The 19,989-nt window shown below is 36.0% G+C and overlaps 1 protein-coding gene across 1 annotated transcript in view; it reads left to right on the forward strand.

The window, feature by feature from the left end:
• Nucleotides 1-19,989, forward strand: part of PRSS12 (serine protease 12) — a 74,385-nt gene that overhangs the window by 38,493 nt on the left and 15,903 nt on the right. Inside the window, exons 7-11 of the mRNA XM_029941606.1 lie at nucleotides 372-568; nucleotides 5,854-5,995; nucleotides 13,836-14,041; nucleotides 17,300-17,378; nucleotides 18,047-18,169. Coding sequence (XP_029797466.1) covers nucleotides 372-568; nucleotides 5,854-5,995; nucleotides 13,836-14,041; nucleotides 17,300-17,378; nucleotides 18,047-18,169 — 747 coding nt within the window. The remainder of the gene's footprint in view (nucleotides 1-371; nucleotides 569-5,853; nucleotides 5,996-13,835; nucleotides 14,042-17,299; nucleotides 17,379-18,046; nucleotides 18,170-19,989) is intronic.

Genomic DNA, 19,989 nt, shown 5'->3' on the forward strand with positions numbered 1-19,989 from the left:
ACTTCAGATAGCTGTGAAATTAGGTGATTAACTAGTTGGTACCTAACCTTCTAATTTCTGTATAAGTCTAATTACATGAAATAGAAGTGGGGGTTTTGATTTTTTTACTTTGCTTTTCTGTTTGGAGTATCATTGAAACTACTGTATTGTAAATGACGGAAAATAATTGCATATGTTAAAAAAATAAATTGTATAAAAAATTTTAAAAAAAGTATATTAAAAAAAAAGAACTGTGTCCTTAAGATAGGAGAAAGAACAAATAGTACTCCTCCAGAGTTGTGATGCTTAATTAGGTTGTTTGTTTTTATGTTTTGTGGTTCCTTGATGCACAGACAGCGTTTCCAATCACAATGTTTATTTTATTGCCACAGATATGGCAAACAAGCCTCTGCAAACCACTTTGAAGAAAGCACAGGGCCCATATGGTTGGATGACGTCAGCTGCTCTGGAAAGGAAACAAGTTTCGCTCAGTGTTCCCGGAGGCAGTGGGGAAAGCATGACTGCAGCCATCGGGAAGATGTTGGTATCACCTGTTACCCTGGTGGCAGTGGACAAAGACCATCACTGGGTGAGGATTGGCCACAGCTTTTGAGTATCCATAATTCAATAGCCCATGTACCTCTATCCACGGGTCTGGCATGTGAAGCATTTCTCAGCTTTGGCTTTTTCAAGTCAGTTTTCTACAATGCTCTAAATAAACTTTTGAGTCTCTCCACCGAGAGTTTGTTCCTAAAGTTATTGTTCTTTACCTAGAAATTTAAGTTTCTCACTAAAAACCTTTATAATCACATGCATTTGAAAGACTGAATAAAGAAGCTGTAATGCCCATCCCCCATTCATTGGTCCCCTATTCTGATTGTCATTCACCTTGAATTCTAATGAAAAGTTGGGGACAGGATTTTAAAAAATTGGAACAACACAATAGTTCTCTCTCCTATGATTGATTTTTTCTTTAGTCCCAAGGCCTTGTCAGTCATTGGTCACCAGCCATTCATTGCTGGGTCCTAAGCTAGATCTTTCAAATTTCTCAGTGGGTTCCTAAGTGGATTCATTGGAGTAAATAGCCTATCCATCTTTTTAAGGTACCCTGTTACTCTAGAAACCCATCAGAGTCCTTTACTGTTCCCCAGTTCCAAATTTTTCTAGACTTGTGTTTGGATAAAAGGTAAGTAGCTCATCTAACAGTCTAGAAATATTTATGAATAAAGATCCTTTTGTGAGCAGAGAGAAGGTACATGTCCTTGACAGACCTAACCTCTGACTGTTCTGAACATCTTAACATCTTTTGAGGACAGTAGAATAAGTATGAATGGATAAGACAGAAGGAAATATTAAAACTTTTTTTTAAATATTTTATTTATTTTTGATACAGAGAGAGACAGAGTATGAGAGGGGGAGGGGCAGAGAGAGAATAAGACACAGAATCGGAATCAGGCTCCAGGCTCTGAGCTAGAATCAGCACAGAGCCTGACGCAGGGCTCGAACCCACGAACGTGAGATCTGACCTGAGCCGAAGCCGGAGGCTTAACCGACTGAGCCACCCAGGCGCCCCAGAAGGAAATATTAAAAGGACTTACCAAGACAGTATCATGGCTCAATTATATATCTAAACACGTAATTTTTGATTAATAGATATTAAAATAATCACAAGTGGTCTTTACTTTTCACCTCAGAGTTGAATCAACCCCTTTTGTATCTTCCTGTTTGGGGACTGTGAAGTTTAGATCTTTACATTGTAAAATAACAAAACTTTTGAATCACACAGTATTAACTGTATTGTATATTTAAGTTTGTCAAAGCACACAGTTGATTCCTCATTGTACTCTAAACTGTGAGAACATGGTGATTCACTGCACTAATCTAGCATTATATCAAGTAAAATATAACATTTTACCCTACCCCTTATAGGCCATACTTCCAACTTTGCTTTTCATTTGTTCTTTCATGTTGTTCCTTTCTTCTTCTGGAGAGGATTGTAATCCTCCCAGGATTATGTGATGGAAGATTGTATGTGGTTGGGGAGATAGAACCTATTTGCTAAAGGGGTGTCTGGGTGGCTTAGTCAGTTGAATGTCTGACTTTGGCTTAGGTCATGATCTCAGGGTGTGTAGGTTCAGCCTTTGTGCTGTTAGCACGGAGCCTGTTTTGGATTCTCTGTCTTCCTTCTCTGCCCCTCCCCCCATCTCTCAAAAATAAACATTAAAAATTTTTTAGAATTAAAAAAAAAGAACTGTTTGCTATAAATGGATACCCTTAGCCCTAGAGAGCAGGCATTTGGATCTTGGAGTGATCTATTCAGGCACATTATTCAGTATTCCAGGGGATGAAATGCTATAAATACTATACAAAATATCCTAATCTGAGTTATGTGGTGTGTTAAATACATGCATATGGTTAGGCAACTAATCTCTTCAGTTCCCCTGAAGATCTTTATTTCTAGGATTCTAGATATATTTTTAAAAATTTAAAAATCCAAGGATGATAATTATTAATAAAGTATGTGATCATTATTATAAATGTCTTGAGTCCTAATTTCAGTAGTACATCCATTAACTATTCATTTGTCTGAAGAACATTATGTCTGAGCCAAATATATTTTTGGAATAGAATCATATTACCATTTATCCATCCAAAGAGATCCTTACTTTTCCACTTATCAAAAAGGACTGCATATTTAAAACAGAAGCTTAGAGAATGAAATCATGGGGCAGTGATATACAAAACAGCATTTTAAAAACAATTGAGATTTTTTTACTGCTTGGATGCTGTAATAATGAGCTGTTGGTCCATTACTGTTTTCAAGCATTTAAAGGGTAACTTATGGACCTTACCTCTAAATGTGAATGAAAGTGTCCTCAAAATTAATACTTGTTCAGTAGACACTTTTCATATATGGGTGTGTGGTAGATAGAATGCTGAAAAGCAATAGTCTAATTCAATAAAAGACATTCTAATAAGAATGCAGTTAATACTTTTGTGAATTGGGGGAAATCTGTAGAATGGTGAATATGTGGATTTCTAATTTTAATATTGCACTGATTCTTTTTTTAAGTTTTATTTATTTAAGTAATCTCTACACCCATGTGGGGCTCGAATTCATGACCCCAAAATCAAGAATCTTCTGATTGAGCTAGCCAGGTGCCCCCAGTATTGCACCAATTCTGTATTTCAGAGTAGTCTATCCTAGAGAGATTTCGTTCATAGTGAGCGGGTCTCGTATCCAGTTTTGCAATATAGAAGTTTGACTTTTAACTTAAGCTAAATTTTATCTTCTAGTAAAGCTATTATTTTATAAAAATAATGTGTTAAATCAATGTTACAGGAAAATTAAAATAAAACTTTTGGAAGTCCAAGTTTGAGATATATAATTAAGTTATATGTAATGAAAGATACTATATACCCACAGGACTATTTAGTTTTCCCAAGCATTTTATATTTAAGATTTTAGAAATAATTCATGTGTATTATTGCTACCATAACAAAAAGAACTTAAATAGTAAGGTGGTATTGATAGAATGGCTTTTGTCATCCGATTCTCCCTTTAAGCATTGAAAATCCAATGACTTTGTAAAATGAGGCTAAAGTTAGGTTCAGAAATATTGTACATGTGATTTATACAAAGCATGCAACTGAGACTTTAAAAACACTTTATCAGTTTTATTTTTATGGTATATGAAAAACTGCCCATAAAATGACTAGAATGGAATGTGGAAATCTAATTCCATGTGCTGGTGTTTTCTTAATTTTGGACCTAACATCTCAAAATGTAAAAATTAAGAACTTTAAGAAAAGAACTTCACCTTTTTGGATTTTTATTCTTTGAGGATCACTTTTATACCTTATTCCTTTTACAAAAAACTCCAAACTTTCAGATACATTAATAAGAAATGTAATGTTTCAAATATACTATTTTGTGACATGGCTAAAACCCCATCATAAGCCTTGCATAGGGTAGGCACTCCATAAACATTTGTTGATTTGACTTTGCTATATTGATTCTGCTATGATGCCCATCCCACGAAGTGAGTAATGATGGGGACAGAAACTAAATAGCCAACAATTCTGGAGGTGACAAAGAAGGATGGTGAAGTAAAAATAGATCAGAAGAATCAAAGTAGGAAATATCCATCTTGCCAACAGTATTTTCCATCGGTAAACAAATGCCAATCTAACAATGTTGTATGTTGGTTTAAAGAGAAATGATATTTTGTTCTTTAGCAGCTTTCTTCACCTCTTATGTTTTTATCAGTTCCACATGCTTCATGGTATTTCCTAAATTCTTACCAGTAAATCTTTGGGGCCCTGAAGCTGGAGACCCTTCTAGTAACTAGGTACTCTAATATTGGTTTGTTTGGGCTGTTGTAACAAAGTACCACAGAGTGGATGGCTTAAACAACAGTTATGTGTTGTCTCACATTTCTGGGGTATAAAATCAAGATATCATCAGGATTGATCCTTCTTACGGCTAAGAGGAAAGGCTGTGTTCCAGTCACTCTCCTTGTCTTATGGATGGCCGCCTTCTCCCTGTGCCTCCTCACAGAGTCTGCCCTCTGTGCATCTCACTGTGCAAATCTGCCTTTTTTATAAGGACATCAGTCATGCTGGATGAGAGCCCACCGTGATGACCTCAGTTCAACCCATGACAGTATGCAAGGTGCAGTGAGGGTACTTTCAATTAAATAGCACCATATTTATGGGTGTCAATAGAGATATATGAAATTCTATAAATCATTTCATTTACATAACTTAGATAAACATCAGTTTGCTAGAGATCAGTTTCTCAACTTTAAAAAAAATGGAATGACTTTTCCTTATTTTAAATTTTTATTATTTATATTTTCTAGCCTCAGCATTTTTTTTTAAACTTAGGCACAATGGACATTTAATATCAGGCATAAAACATAATGATTTGACATTTGCATACATAGTGAAATGAACACTGCAAGTCTAATTAACACCCGTCACACTATTACAAAATTTTTTTCTTGTGTTGAGAACTTTTAAGATCTACTCTCAGCAAATATACTACTCTTTTCAAATATGAAATATAGTATTATTAATTATACTCACCATGCTGATATAACATTTCCATTCAACTTTAGTTATGTTAGTAAGTTTTATGATTTAAGCCCTTCCTTTGAAAGCAATAGTAATGGGAAGGCTGAGATGGAAATTGCTCTTTTTTTTCTCCCCATGCATTCAGGTTACCCAAGCATGCCAAGGATATATATATTTATGCCTTCTTAAGTATCTCAGCTTTGGAATATAAATTTTTAACTGTGTTCAAGGATAAATGACCAGACATGAAACAAAAACAATTCTAAGGAAGTATCTTTTACTGTTTAGTGGTAATGATAAGAGACTGTTAATGATAGAGAGCAAACTGACGGTTGCTGGAGGAGAGGCAGGTAGGCAGATGGGCTAAATGGGTGATGGGCATTCAGGAGGCACTTGTGATGAACACTGGGTGTTAATGTATAAGTGATGAATCACTGAATTCTACTCCTTAAACCAATACTACATTATATGTTAACTAACTTGAATATAAATTTAAGAAAAAGAAGTTAGTGGTAATAAAACTTTTCACAATTTACAGTGCTAATCATTCATTCATTCATTCATTCATGCATTCTACAAACAGCTATGGCATGTCCTCTATATGTGAGGCACTGTTCCAAGTGCTAGGAATTCATAGTTGAGCAAGTGAGTACTCTGACTCCAAGACTTCAGGGGTATTACCCAGCTGATTTTAGAGTTAATTTTAAAAAAATGATTTGTATTTTGTAAAGTGTCTCATACTTTGAAATAAGTTCGCTATTTTGGCTTTTCTAATACTTTTGAATCATGACTTAGGTTTTCCCATCAGACTGATGGATGGAGAAAATAAGAAAGAAGGACGAGTGGAGGTTTTCATCAATGGCCAGTGGGGAACAATTTGTGATGACGGGTGGACTGATAAGGACGCCACTGTGATCTGTCGCCAGCTTGGATACAAGTAAGAAAACCCTAATTGTGTGGGATGGTTACTTGATGAACATTTCTGACTATTCAGTTTTGTTCCAATGAGTTATTTCTTACCAAAATTAATTTCTATGAATCAATTGAAAATACTGGCAGCATGCTGACTTCATTCAGAATTGTGAAGAGATGCTAAGTTGAATCTGTCTAAAGTTTTCTGTTCTCCTGCAAGCCATATACACTGTTACATAAGAAATGTAGTGTTTGGAGCCCCTGGCAGGCTCCATCCATAGAGCCTGCAACTCCTGATCTTAAGGTTCTGGGTTCAAGCCCCGTGTTGGGCCTAGAGCTTACTTTATTTTTTTATTTTTTAGAAATATATATTTTATATTTTATTTTGTTTTATTTTATGAGTTTAGAAAGAGTGTGTGAGCAGGGTAGAGGGGCAGAGAGGCAGAGGGAGAGGGAGAGGGAGAGAAAGAGAAAGAGAAAAAGAGAGAGAGAGAAGGAGTCTTAAATAGGCTCCACACTCAGCGCAGAGCCTGATGTAGGACTTGATCTCATGACCATGGGATCATGACTTGAGCTGAAATCAAGAGTTGGACACTCAACCAACTGAGCCACCCAAGCGCCCGGGGCTTGGAGCTTACTTAAAAAAAAATATAGCTTTTATCTAAAAGCAAATAGTCTAGTAACTCTTAACTATTCATAATACTGCTTGTATCAGGCAGAGGTGTTAACCTTTTCTCTATGATTTAGGTTTCAATACTGTAGCCTTTTAAGTGACTCTAGAGTTATTGAAATTATAGTTGGCTCTCCTTATTCACAGTAGTTCAACTCTCTAAAGTCACAGTAAAACACCGCATTAGCTAATGCTGAGCCATTTCTTTTAGAGTGAAGGTTGAAGACGGCAGTGCTCATTCTCATTTTAGCTCTCAATCTTGCAGACATTTGAGAATTTTGTGGTCTGCTAGTATCGTGGGATTTTTTTTGCATTTTTATGCTTTTTTTGTTAATCATTTCATTTTTGTTGAAAATGCCCCCTACTCAAGTGCTGAAGTGCTGTCTAGCATTCCTAAATGCAAGAAGGCAGTGATTGTGATGTGTAATGGAGAAAATACAGGTGTTAGATAGGCTTCATTGAAGCATGAGTTATAGTGCAATAAACATGTCACTAAATAGATTGGGAAAAGGACACTTGTTGCAGCCTGAGAGCTGCAATAAACAGGCAGATTATCTTCTTGTGATGCCTCAGTTGGGCAATGCACATTTTTTGAGACTTTGTGCATGTCTGCAAATGAGTGTGAAGCACTGTGAGTATTGATTTGGCTACTACAAATATATGTAGCATGTTACAGATTAGAGGATATGAAATTGAAATGAATATTGAAATTGAAATGAATTGATGAGCTCATAATACATTACTAATATTGGTTTGTATCTTTAATTATACATCTATGCATATCTTAAATATTGATAAATTTACTGGTTTATTCCTATGCATTTTTATTTCTAAAATTATTTCTGATTAAATAAAAATTCAAATGCTTTTTCTAAATTTTTAATTCAAAGCATTTTTTGGTTTCCCAGAAACAACTTCAGTTTACTTCTCAGTGTTGGACCTAGTTGCATTTCCAGTTGTCTTATGGCAAATGGGTCCATTATTTGTGATCTAGATTTTCAGTGTTCAAATTGGTGTATGATATAGATTTTCAGCTTTTGATCTATGAGGGAGTAGAAGGAAGATAGGAAGAGTTCATGTTAGATGCCTTAGTTGGTGAACTTTGTCAATGATTTGTTTCCTTTGCTAACTACATTTCTAACACTCCTTTTATTGGAAAAAAATATTATTTTTCTTACATTGCATTCAGAGTGAAATTATCCAAAATCAGCCATTAAAGTACAGTAAAACCTTGGTTTGTGAGCATAATTCGTTCTGGGAAGATGCTTGTAATCCAAAGCACTTGTATATCAAAGTGAATTTCCCCATAAGAAATAATGGAAACTCAGATGATTTGTTCCACAATCCAAAAATATTCATATAAAAATGATTAAAATACTGTAATATAATACACAATAATAAAGAAAATACAAAATATAAAGAAAAATAAACACATTAACCTGCATTTGCCTTTGAAAACCATTCTGACTGGTGTAAGGGAGACAAGAAAGAGGATTATTGTGTAGGACGACTTTCACTATCACTAACGGCTCTCTATTGACTTGATGGATTTTTTTTTGTTTTGTTTTCATGCAACTTTAACAAGGAACCTGTACAATGACCTAGAATGAAGCAAAGCATTCCTAAGCTTACTCATGTATGGAAAAGCAAAGGACTGTCCCTGAGTGCTTTGAAGTGACAAAAAATATACTAGTTGTTCTGAGAAAATATACCAATGTTCTGAAAAATCACTGATTTCTGCCAAATGCTGCCTCCTCAGAACAAGCATATGAGCCTAGGAGACCATCACCTACCCTGCAGGGAGAAGGAGAGAGAGGAACCATTGGCTCAGTCATAATCATGTGACATTCAGCATCACATACTACTCATGTTGCTCATTTATCAAGTTAAGATTTATTAGAAATGTTTGCTAATCTTGTGGAACACTCACAGAATAAGTTACTCTCAATCCAAGATTTTACTGGATGTTGCTTTTTGAGATTGATTCGTTGGCCAACTTTTATTTTTCTTTAGAATAATCCAGGAAACCTAGTGTTATCTTTGGAAATGGGAAGGGAAAAATCAAATTTGATCCTTGAATTGTGTGTCCAAGTCAAGTTTAATGAGAGGAAAAGTTCATAAGCATATCCATCAATGCATTTTTACTTTAATTTCTTTTTACATTTTTCATTGCCTTTAACTTCTCAGTTAGTCCATTTTACATTTAACTTAAAGTTTATTTATTTTGAGAGAAAGATCACAAAGGAGGGGTAGACAAAGAGGGAGAGAGAGAATATCAAGCAGGCTCTGCATTGTCAGCACAGAGCCTGATGCGGGACTTGATCATGACCTGAGCCGAAATCAGGAGTTGGACGCTTAACTGACTGAGCCACCCTGGTGCCCCTATTTTGCATTTAACTTAAATGGTGAATTTAGGTAAGAAATAAAATAGATTGTAGCAATTTTCAATAATATTTTTGTAAGAATTATCAAGAAAAGCATTGAAAGAAGATTGTACTGTGTAATTGTTTCTTTAAAATACTCCTAATAAGTAAATCAGTAATTTAATGTTATAACAAATTAGATAATAATCTTCCAGTGCACAGGGATAATTTACCATCAAATAATATTTACTGAGAATCATTTGGATATTTGATCATTTAAACATACTTGAATGTTTTTATCATTTTCCTCTGAGGGGAAATGAATTTTATATAAGAACATATATATAATTGTAAACAAGTATGTGGTTAGAGTATATTTGTTCCCCAGGGTCTACTATGGAATTGTTAAAAGTTCTTTAATAAAGCATTTGTTTGAAGAAATCAATCCAGAAGACTTTTAAGTTGTCAAAAGGCTTGGGTCTTATTAATAGGAGTTTTGGAAATCTGTACCCCAGCCAACTATGTTATATGTGAGGCTTTGTCTTTGGAAATATTGAGAGTCCAAATAGCATTAGAAAGTATTTCCACAACAGGAGAAACAAAAATGAAGTAATAAAAACCAGGAAACATGAATAGTAACTAATGTAGATATACTTTGAGTGAACAGAAAGTAAAAGGCATTATTTAATTATATATTACATGTTACATAAGGTCTGACAGAGGCTAGCATATGAGCATATTATTTTTAGAGGGCTCAGAAAGAATGTGTTGATATCAGTTACACTTGTTAAGATAGACTAAATAGCTATGATAGAAATTCCATTCTATTTGAACTTTGTGTGAATCCGTTAGCATATGTTCTCAAGATGACATTGTTCTTGTACCGGATATTTATTTTAGTACCCCTTAAAAGAATTTGCAAAATACTGTGTCCCTAGGGAGGTAGTAGAGACCTAAAATTAAGTATATCTAGTTTTTAAAAAAATTTTTTAATGTTTTGTTTATTTTTGACAGTGTGAGCAAGGGAGGGTCAGAGAGAGAGGAAGACAGAGAATCTGAAGCAGGCTCCAGGCTCTGAGCTAGCTGTCAGCACAGAGCCCGACACGGGGCTCGAACCCACAAACTGTGAGATCATAACCTGAGCCGAAGTTGGATGCTTAACTGACTGAGCCACCCAGGTGCCCCAGTATATCTAATTTTTACCTTATAATTAAATAGCTGCAAAGGATTTAATTTCTGGCATATTTGTGTATGATATTTAAAAATAGAACAGTTATATCATTCCTAATTATAATCCAATGGAATATAAGAATAATAGTGACTTGATACTGTCTGTCACTTATTTAAAAAATACATGAGGGGCACCTGGGTGGTCAGTCTGTTGAGCGCCCGACTTTGGCTCAGGTCATGATCTCCTGGCTCTTGAGTCTGAGCCCTGCATCGGGTCTTTACTGACAGCACGAAGCCTGGAGCCTGTTTTAGATTCTGTGCCTCCTCTCTCTGTCCCTCCTCTGCTCACTATTTGTCTTCTCTTTCTCTCTCTCTCTCTCTCAAAAATATATAAACATTTAAAAAAAATTTTAAAGCTTTCAAATCAGAAGGAAAAGTTATTGGGACAATGAGCTTAGGGACAGAAATAAAACTAGATCCTTTACTAACAGTAAGCAGAAGTAAATTCCAGATAGATTAGAACTATGATACACAAAATAAAAAAGAAAATCTTTTCTTTGAATAATCATATTTTAATTATACATATTTCAAGTGAATAACTTGCATCCCAAACAGTTGCCCTGTATTCAGCAATATATATCCAGGCCCTTAAAAACTGTTTATACCTGTTGAACAAAAATACTGCTTCTGGGAAGAAATCTAAGCTGTCCACAAAGACTTCTGTTTAAAAATGTGTGTGTGTGTGTGTGTGTGTGTGTGTGTGTGTGCATATAATTATAAAAGTCTTGAATTTTAAAAGTAAATGTGTAGCGGCGGGGATATAAACTAATTTTTCTATATTAAAGTTTGATGTAGAACTTTCTGAATAAGAATCACCTAGGGCTTATGAAAAAATAGATTTCTAAGTCCCACTGGTGATTCACTCAGAATCAACCCACGTGGCCTGTTAAGTACTCTGAAGTTTGAGATCCACTACACGAATGTGTACAATGAATTTTTTTTAACCATTAAAAATTATAGTTAGTTTTTTCCCCATAAATATATACAGGAAGAGAATGTACCCAAATGCTAACAGTGTGTTGTTGGGATTTTTTATACTTTTATTTGTAAATTTGATAGAGTGAGCATTTATTACTTCCATAATTATTAAGTGAGTTTTATAGTAAAAAAGATTCACTCTAAGAGCACTGTAAGAATCATCTGTTTGGGCATAAGGATCTTCCACAACTGTAAAAATTTGTAATGGGTTAAATCTTATTTTTGTTTGCAGTTTATGTCAGAGTAGCAGTTACTAGTATCAGTTTTTTTTCTTTTTCTTTTCTTTTTTAATTTATTTGTTTATTTTGAGAGAGAGCACAATCAGAAGAGAGGTAGAGAGAGAGGGAGAGAGAGAATCCCAAGCAGGCTTCACACTCCACACTGAGCCTGATGTGCGGCCCAGTCTCTCAACCATGAGACCATAACCTGAGCCGAAATCAAGAATCAGATGCCTAATCAACTCAGCCACCCAGGTACCCTGTATCAATTTTGAAGTGAATGTGTTGCCAGTCACAGGCATTTGAGGCCAGGTCTCATTGCTGAAGAGGGTAATTCAAATGAATTTCTCAGATAATTCGTATCAATAAACTTTGCTAAGGTTCCTGTATAACCAACTATAAGGAAGGTATAATAACTTTATGTCAGAAATCTAGGCCAAATTGTCATTTTTAATGAGCCAGTTTCTTTTGATTTGAAACCCATCTTTTGCCTGTTTGTCTCTTGGGTTGTTGGGCTTTTAAAACTATTTTTAAATGAATTTTGAGAATTCTTTTTATTTTGTATGAGAATCAACTTTATTGGATAGATTCACCAACAAATATGTTTGTGAATATGTATTATAATATATGTATCAACCTTCTAATTTATCTTTTAACTTTCCTTAGGGTGGTTTTAGTAAAATAGCATTCTTAATTTTTATTGAATTTATTAGTCCTTTAAAGTATGCCATCTGTCTTGTTTAATAAATCTTTCCCTAACTTGAAGTTGTAAGGATAATTCAAAATAAAACTTTGCCTTTCATGATTTTGCCATTCATTTATCAGGAATTGAGTTTTGAATGTGGTATCAGTTTGAAATATTTCACCTTAAGCTGTTGTATTTCAATATTTAAAAAGAAGTACCATGTAATTAAGAGCTAACAACAAAAAAGTAACATACCAAAGTAAGTGTTCCTTCTATTCGTGATTCTTGGTTTTCTCTTTCTCCTCTAAAAATTAGACCTTTTTACTTTTAGTGTAGTCTTTAAAATGTTTAGCACCCTAGGTTATTATTTAACCTCATCATTTTCTTGGAAATGTGAACCAATTTTAAAAACACAAGAAAATTTTAAGATGACTTTTTTCCTGCTTAAACTAGAGTTTAAGGGGTACCTGGGTCACTCAGTAGGTTAAATTTCCAAGTCTTGGTTTCAGCTTAGGTCATAATCTCACATTTTATGCAAGATTGAGCCCTGTGCTGGGCTCTGTGCTGACAGCATGGAGCCTGCTTGGGATTCTCTCCCCTCTCTCTCTGGCCCTCCCCCGATCATGTTACATGCACTCAATCTCTCTCTTTCTCTCTCAAAGTAAAGAAAATAAACTTTATTATTAAAAAGAAAAAAAAGAAAATGATCTTATAGTTGTGAAATCAAGCCCCTCTTTGGGATCTGGGCTGAGTGTTGGGGCTTGCTTAAGATTCCCTCTCACCTTCTCCCTTAGATTCTCCTCCCCTCATAAAAATAAAATAAAGGGGTGCCTGAGTGGCTCAGTTTGTTGAGAGTCCTACTCTTGATGATTTCTGCTCAGGCCATTATCTTACAGGGTTGTGGGATTGAACCCCAAGTGGGGCTCAACGCTGAGTATGTAGAGATTCTCTGCTTAAGATTCTCTCTCTTTCTCTTTTTCTCTCTCTTTCATTTTCTCTCTCTCTTTCTCTCTCAAAAAAAGAAATTTTAAAATGTTAAAAAGTTAAAATTAGGGGCTCCTGGGTGGCTCAGTTGGTTAAGCATCCAATTTTGATTCAGGTCATGATCTCACAGTTCATGAGTTCGAGCCCTGCACTGGGCTCTGTGCTGACAGCTCAGAGCCTGGAGCCTGCTTCAGATTCTGTGTCTCCCTCTGTCTCTTCCCCTTGCCTGCTCACACGCTGTCTCTCTCTCTCAAAAATAAACTATTTTTAAAAATTTTAAAAATTAAAATTTAAAATTAAAAACAAAAACAAAACCTAGAGTTGAAGACTATCATGAATTTTTGACAGGCCATTAAATGTGACTTTTTAGCAGAAGTTAAATTAGAGGCACCTGATGCAGTAACGAAACTGGGCTAGCAAAACAAAGAAGGTAGATTTATAACCTCTCTTAAGTGTGTTGTTTTTTTGTTTGTTTGTTTTTGTTTTTTTTAATGGAGCCAAGAAAGCCTTTATCGGGATCTGCGATTCCCGGGCGAGGTTCCCTGACTCCGGGAGTGGGGAGTCAGGGAAGTCGCCTTAAGTGTGTTTTTGACAGTCATGAAATAAATGGGTTTTTCTTTTTAGCATACATAGGTGCTATTTAATATACAAAGTTAATTGAATGAGAGTATATGTTGTAATTTGTTAACATGTATGGTTGACTGGTTCCCACATCCTCAAGAACGCTCTGTTTCCAGGGGCCCTGCCAGAGCAAGAACCATGGCTTACTTTGGGGAGGGGAAAGGGCCCATCCACGCGGACAACGTGAAGTGCACAGGCAATGAGCGCTCCCTAGCTGACTGTATCAAACAAGATATTGGAAGACATAACTGCCGCCACAGTGAAGATGCAGGAGTTATTTGTGATTATTTTGGCAAGAAGGCAACAGGTAACAGTCATAAAGGTAAGTCATTTTCCAGGGCCTGCTGTACAAGTCAGAGTACCCTTCCTTCATTAGCATAAGCAGTACTTTGATAACAAAAAGCTCCTTCATAAGACTATATCTATAATCCCTGGTTTCTGGTGCTCGTATTTAGAGGCCGTGATTCCTGACAAACTTGACTCCATGGGGCTTATGGGGAGAGCAGAGCTCAGCGGCAAGAGAGGATGCACAGGGTTTTATCATCTCTGGCATCATGCCCATCCTCATCCTCAGCCATTTCTGTACCAGTCCTTCTCTGGATATAAAAAACTGTCAAACTTGTTGGTATCCTTGAAGATTTAGAATTGACATTTACTTTGTACAAAGAAGGCCAGAAATGAAAATGTAAAGATATGGCATAGAAAGGAACTTCTTCCACTCTTACTAATATTTTAAACAACAGAGATACTTTTACAAGTGTTTGCAAGAAGAAAATGATCTTTTGTAGATTTTATTCTCTGAAATTTGAAAATGTAAGGGAAATGAGAAATAGTCTTCCAGTATAATACAGTAATAGATGTTTTATACTTAAATAGAAAGGTCCTTGAAAGCTGAGTGTAACTTTTATGAAACAAATACTGCTTTAAATGAATAAAGAAGTAGCTATTTTGTAGAAAACTGTGGTTACGTTTTATGAATAGAACAGTCATCTCTTTACGTGTATTGAAAGCTCAGAGTTTTGATACATTGGATTTTCTGAAAAGTATGTGTATCTATATTTAAGCATTCTCTTTCTCTAACATCTTTTCATTGCTAAAGAGAATGCAAAAATAAACTGGATGTTGTTAATGGTTCTTCACTGTCTGATGAACTTTTGAGGGTGAAGAGTACTTACAACCTTGTGTGCTTTGTTTTTTTATACACACACACACACACACACACATAATTGGCTTAATCATATATTTAATATTATTAAATAGTGTACTTACATATAAAGTATTAGTTATAACTTACTAAATTCCCTTCAGTAATTAAAGTATAGTTAAAAATTGAGTATAATTATTTCTTTGGATTATGTCAAACTTGTTAAGTGGTAGAAAAACATAAAAATTCAATAATTGTAAAATATCTTTACTGTTTTCCCATGTAAACCTACTGTAAAATATGAAATACCATATTTATTTCTTTATTAATTATACATTTGTTTTTATAATTTCCTAGACTTGTAGCAACATTCGTTTGAATACCTTTGAATGGTTCCAATGCTACTATACCTCAAATAAAAAGAAATCATCTTATGGGCATTGGGTGGCTGAGTCAGTTACGTGACTGGCTCTTGATTTCGGTTCAGGTGATGATCTCATAGTTCATGAGCTCAAGCCCGCATCCGTCTCCACCTGACAGTGCAGCGCCTGCTTGGGATTCTCTCTCTCTGTCCCTCCTGCACACTCCACTCCAAATAAATAAATAAACTTAAAAAAATATTTCCTTTTAGACCAGCTGGATTACATAATTTGGTTTGTTAACCTGTTGATTTTGTATTGAGGCTCAAGATCTAGTGACTTCTGTAAGGGGACTGAAACTCAAGACATTGGTTATTGGTCATCTGATGGGATCCTTTTATAAATGAACTTCATTTTGCTTAAAAAACTGTTGTTTTGTAACAGTGGATTTTACAACTAAATAGATTTTACACTTTTCAATCTGGTACTTTGCCCCGGAATGATGTAAACTTTCAGTTTTGCTTGCTCAGTATTACATCATTCTTTATCTTGGCCTTATATACATTGACCTGACTTGGAGCATTATTTGAAACTTATGTTTTTCTAATATCTTACAATTTGCTGTGTCATCTAGAGGACTCATTTTAAGAGATGAGAATTCAAGTTTGACAGCGTGCCTCTGAGATCATTTGGCAAATCAATGATCTTGGTCCACATTGTTGAACCTCTCTCTCCATGAAGAAATAACTAGTTTTGATCCCCGACTGAGCTCACCTCTCACCTGGTTATTATGGGAGACTATGAGTGCAGACTATATTTTCATGCTCTTGGCACAATTCCCCAGCCTTTGCTTTTTATGTAGATAGAAAAAGTGTCTATCTATACTTTATACAAATGTACTTACCCAAAGAAACAAAATGTCCCTATAGAGATTCTCCTCCTTCTAAAATTATTTTTAAATAGCTATACTTTATTTTCTCTTTTATGTATACCACCTTTTCATATATTTTAGTTCTTAATTCTTTTTTTATGCTCTCATAAGAGTCCGTTATCGTGGGAAGTTTGACCGTGTTTCCTAAAAGGCCACTTTGATTGTTTAATAAACTCTTTCTATTTGTTAATATGCTATATGAGTAAATAGAAATGTAAATGTGGATCAGAATCCCGTTCTGGGAATGTGCTTTGCTCCTCTAAGTTACAGTTTGTGTATGTAGCCTGGAGGAGTGTCATACGTGAACAGCAAGTGGTTTACATCTGTACTGCCTTCGCAGCTCCCCTGTTTGGTGCTGCTGCACTCCAGAACGGTCCCTGTAATCAGCAGAGACGGAGCTGTAGGCACCTGGGGGATGACGAGCTGGACAGGGTCACAACCGAATGTGGGAAACCTCATCAAATTCCTCATTTGCTTGTGAATTCTTGTTGTCTTGGCTAAGTGAGAAGACTTTCCATTTTTAAAACCTTTTTAATGTTTATTTTTAAATTTTTATTAAATAAAATTGTTTTTTACATTTATTTATTTTTGAGAGACAGAGAGAGACAGAGTGTGAAAAGGGGAGGGTCAGAGAGAGAGGGAGACACAGAATCTGAAGCAGGCTCCATGCTCTGAGCTAGCTGTCAGTCCAGAACCCAATGTGGGGGTGGAACCCATGAGCCATGAGATCATGACCTGAGCCAAAGTTGGAAGCTCAACCGAGCCACCTAGGCGCCCCAATGTTTATTTATTTTTGAGAGAGAGCGCATAAGCCGAGGAGGGCAGAGAGAGAGAGAGAGAGAGAGAGAGAGAGAGAGAGAGAGACCCAAAACAGGCTCCAGGCTCTGAACTGTCAGCACACAGCCCAACGTGGGGCTCGAACCCACAAACCATGAGACCATGATCTGAGCCAAAGTTGGTCTCTTAACCAACTGAGCCACCCAGGTGCCCCGACTTTAAATTTTTATTATAAGGGAAGGTATCCTATACTTTGAGGAGAAAAGACGTTTTAAAATGGAGAAGGAAACAACAGGAGACTGTGTCACTTGTGCCTTTACTCCACTATCAGCAATATGAGATCTGATTCATAACCCATGTCTACTTCAGAATCCCTCTCATCTGTTTGTGGATTGAGATTACTGCACCGTCGGCAGAAGCGGATCATTGGTGGGAAAAATTCTTTAAGGTAAAAGGTCCTTCACAGGACATTTTTCATATTACAGAACTATTTATATACATACAATGTTACAAATTGGGGTTTTTTTTTCTATGATATAAGGGATTTATTTTGCATACTTAATTTCCTAAATTAAATCCAGATTACATGGGGTTTTTTTTGACCTACATTTACTGTATATAGACCATATTATTATATCACTACCTCCTAATTTATGAAATAGATATGTTGCTGAAAATTTATGTGGTCAAAACTCACTAACAGGAGGTCTAAAAAAAACATATAACTACAAAATTCATTTAATTTAGTATACATTTGTTTTGGACTGGACACTTTTTAATCTAATTTTTTTTACTTGTTGTGTTTACTGATGGAAAGCCGGTACTTTGCTTATGAAACACTTCTTCAGGTTGCTTAGGTGAGGTAGTGAGTGAGGAGAGAAAGTACACTTCAAGCAATGAAAGACAGAGAAGACTAGATTTGTCTTCACGAGTGTCAGAGGTGGGTGGGATGCATACAAATGACCATAAGCAGATCTTCAGTGTGGTCTGCTCTGGGTTTTAGGGACACAATTTTCAAAGTAGGAAGAGACTTGACCTCCAGGGTCACTATCTTAATGGATGCTTTTCCTTGCTTTTCTTCCTTATTTGGACTTAAGTGGCTTACTTTCTTCTCAGGGGTGGTTGGCCTTGGCAAGTGTCCCTCCGGCTTAAGTCGTCCCACGGAGATGGTAGGCTCCTTTGTGGGGCCACGCTCTTGAGTAGCTGCTGGGTCCTTACGGCAGCTCACTGCTTCAAGAGGTATGTGTCCATCTTACCAAACAAGTCCACTGAGCTCTTATTTGACAGTTCTTCCAAGCCCTTCCTGCTCCATAGCATACTAGAAACGTGGGGTGACAGAGCCAGGCTACCGATCTTCTTTACTTGTGCCAGTGGCACCGTGAACGTGGGGGGCGGGGAACAGAAGGAGCAAAGAGAGCCCTCAGGAAGCTACTTGCTACCCTGGTGTTAAAGCGAACTATATCTGGGGGAAGAGAAGGTGCATTTGGGAGGGGAGGCCGCCACGTTAGTGCTTCCCTCAAGAACTTATCTGAGGGTGAAATTATATCCCAGTAGATCAAGAAGAGATCTCAGAGCATCCGGTTATGAATGCTAAGAGTAGGGAGTGCAGTTTTCATTGTTTTTTGATCCTTTGGGTCTTAGTGTTTTGTGTCTTTTAGATTTCTCTATTTGTGCCTTCTAGAAAGTCCAGGTTGCATCCTGATTATTTCCTCATCTCTCAGACATTTTATCAGTCCAGTCTGAAGTCTTCCTAGTTGGGAGGGGAGGCCATGCAGAGAAAATCGGATTGCTACTCACACTGCTCATGGTGGCAGTGTCTGCACCAGGATCTGCTCTCTTTGTTCTGGTCCTGTGTTCTTTTGTGGGCCTGGCTAATGGCCATTTCCTCAGCATGAATTTTGGGATTTAAAAATGTATGCAAATCCTTGGCAAAATATTGATAATTAGTGAAGCAAGGTGATGATATAAGAGTTTCATTCTATAATTTTGTGTATTTGAAAATGGTCATAATAAAGTCTTATATAAATGTATAACATGAAATTGAGGAATTCTTATAAGCAAAAATTTGTTTTATATATATATCTCACATTTTTCCATATGTGATACAAGGCTTCACTATATATTTACAATTTATCCATATAGATTTTGTTCACTTTATTTTAAAAATTTTTTTTAAATTTTTAAAATTTATTTTTGAGACAGAGAGAGACAGAGCATGAGTGGGGAATGGTAGAGAGAGAGGGAGACCAGAATTGAAAGCAAGCTCCAGGCTCTGAACTCTCAGCACAGAGCCTGACGTGGGCTTGAACCCATGAATGTGAGATCATGACCTGAGCTGAAATCAGAGGCTTAACTGACTGAGCCACCCAGGCACCCCAGATTTTGTTCAGTTTAACTGCCATGTGAATTTTAACTCCTATTGTAAGGCTAAGTCACAGTTTATTTATTCCCCTACTAATGGGTAGTTGTTGGTTTCCATTCTTTCAGTATGAAAAACCAATGCTATAATAGACATCTATTGTTTGTCTCATTGGGTACATGTCTATGGGAGCATTCTGCTAGAGTATAGGGACAATTTAGTTTTACTCAGCACTATTAATTTATTTTCTAAAGCAATTGCATCCATTTCTTTCATGGCACTGGGTAAGTTCATTTCCTCAAATCCCCACCTCAACTTGATACTATCTATCAACATTTTTAATTTTTGCCAATCTTAGATTTTTTTGGATTTCTTTTCAGTTCCATTTCCCTGATTAGTGGATTAGTGTCTTCCTCTTTCATGAATTCTTTATGTTCTTTGCTAGTTTTTCTATTGGATTGTCTTTTTGTAACTGATTTAAAAAATTTGTTCTGTGTACAGAGTCTTTGTTGTTATGTGTTACAAATACCTTTTCTCAATCTGGAGTTATGTCCTGTGACTTGTTTAAGATCTTTTTCTTATGAAGATATTTTAATTTTAATGTTCAAATGTGTCATTTTTTTAAGTTTGATAAAAGTTTTTATATTTTATTTAAAACCTCCTTTCCTGTCAATTTGGTGCTGGCATTAGCCCCACACAA

Source organism: Suricata suricatta, chromosome 1 (genome assembly GCF_006229205.1).
Source record: "Suricata suricatta isolate VVHF042 chromosome 1, meerkat_22Aug2017_6uvM2_HiC, whole genome shotgun sequence".
Taxonomy (NCBI): Eukaryota; Metazoa; Chordata; class Mammalia; order Carnivora; family Herpestidae; genus Suricata; species Suricata suricatta.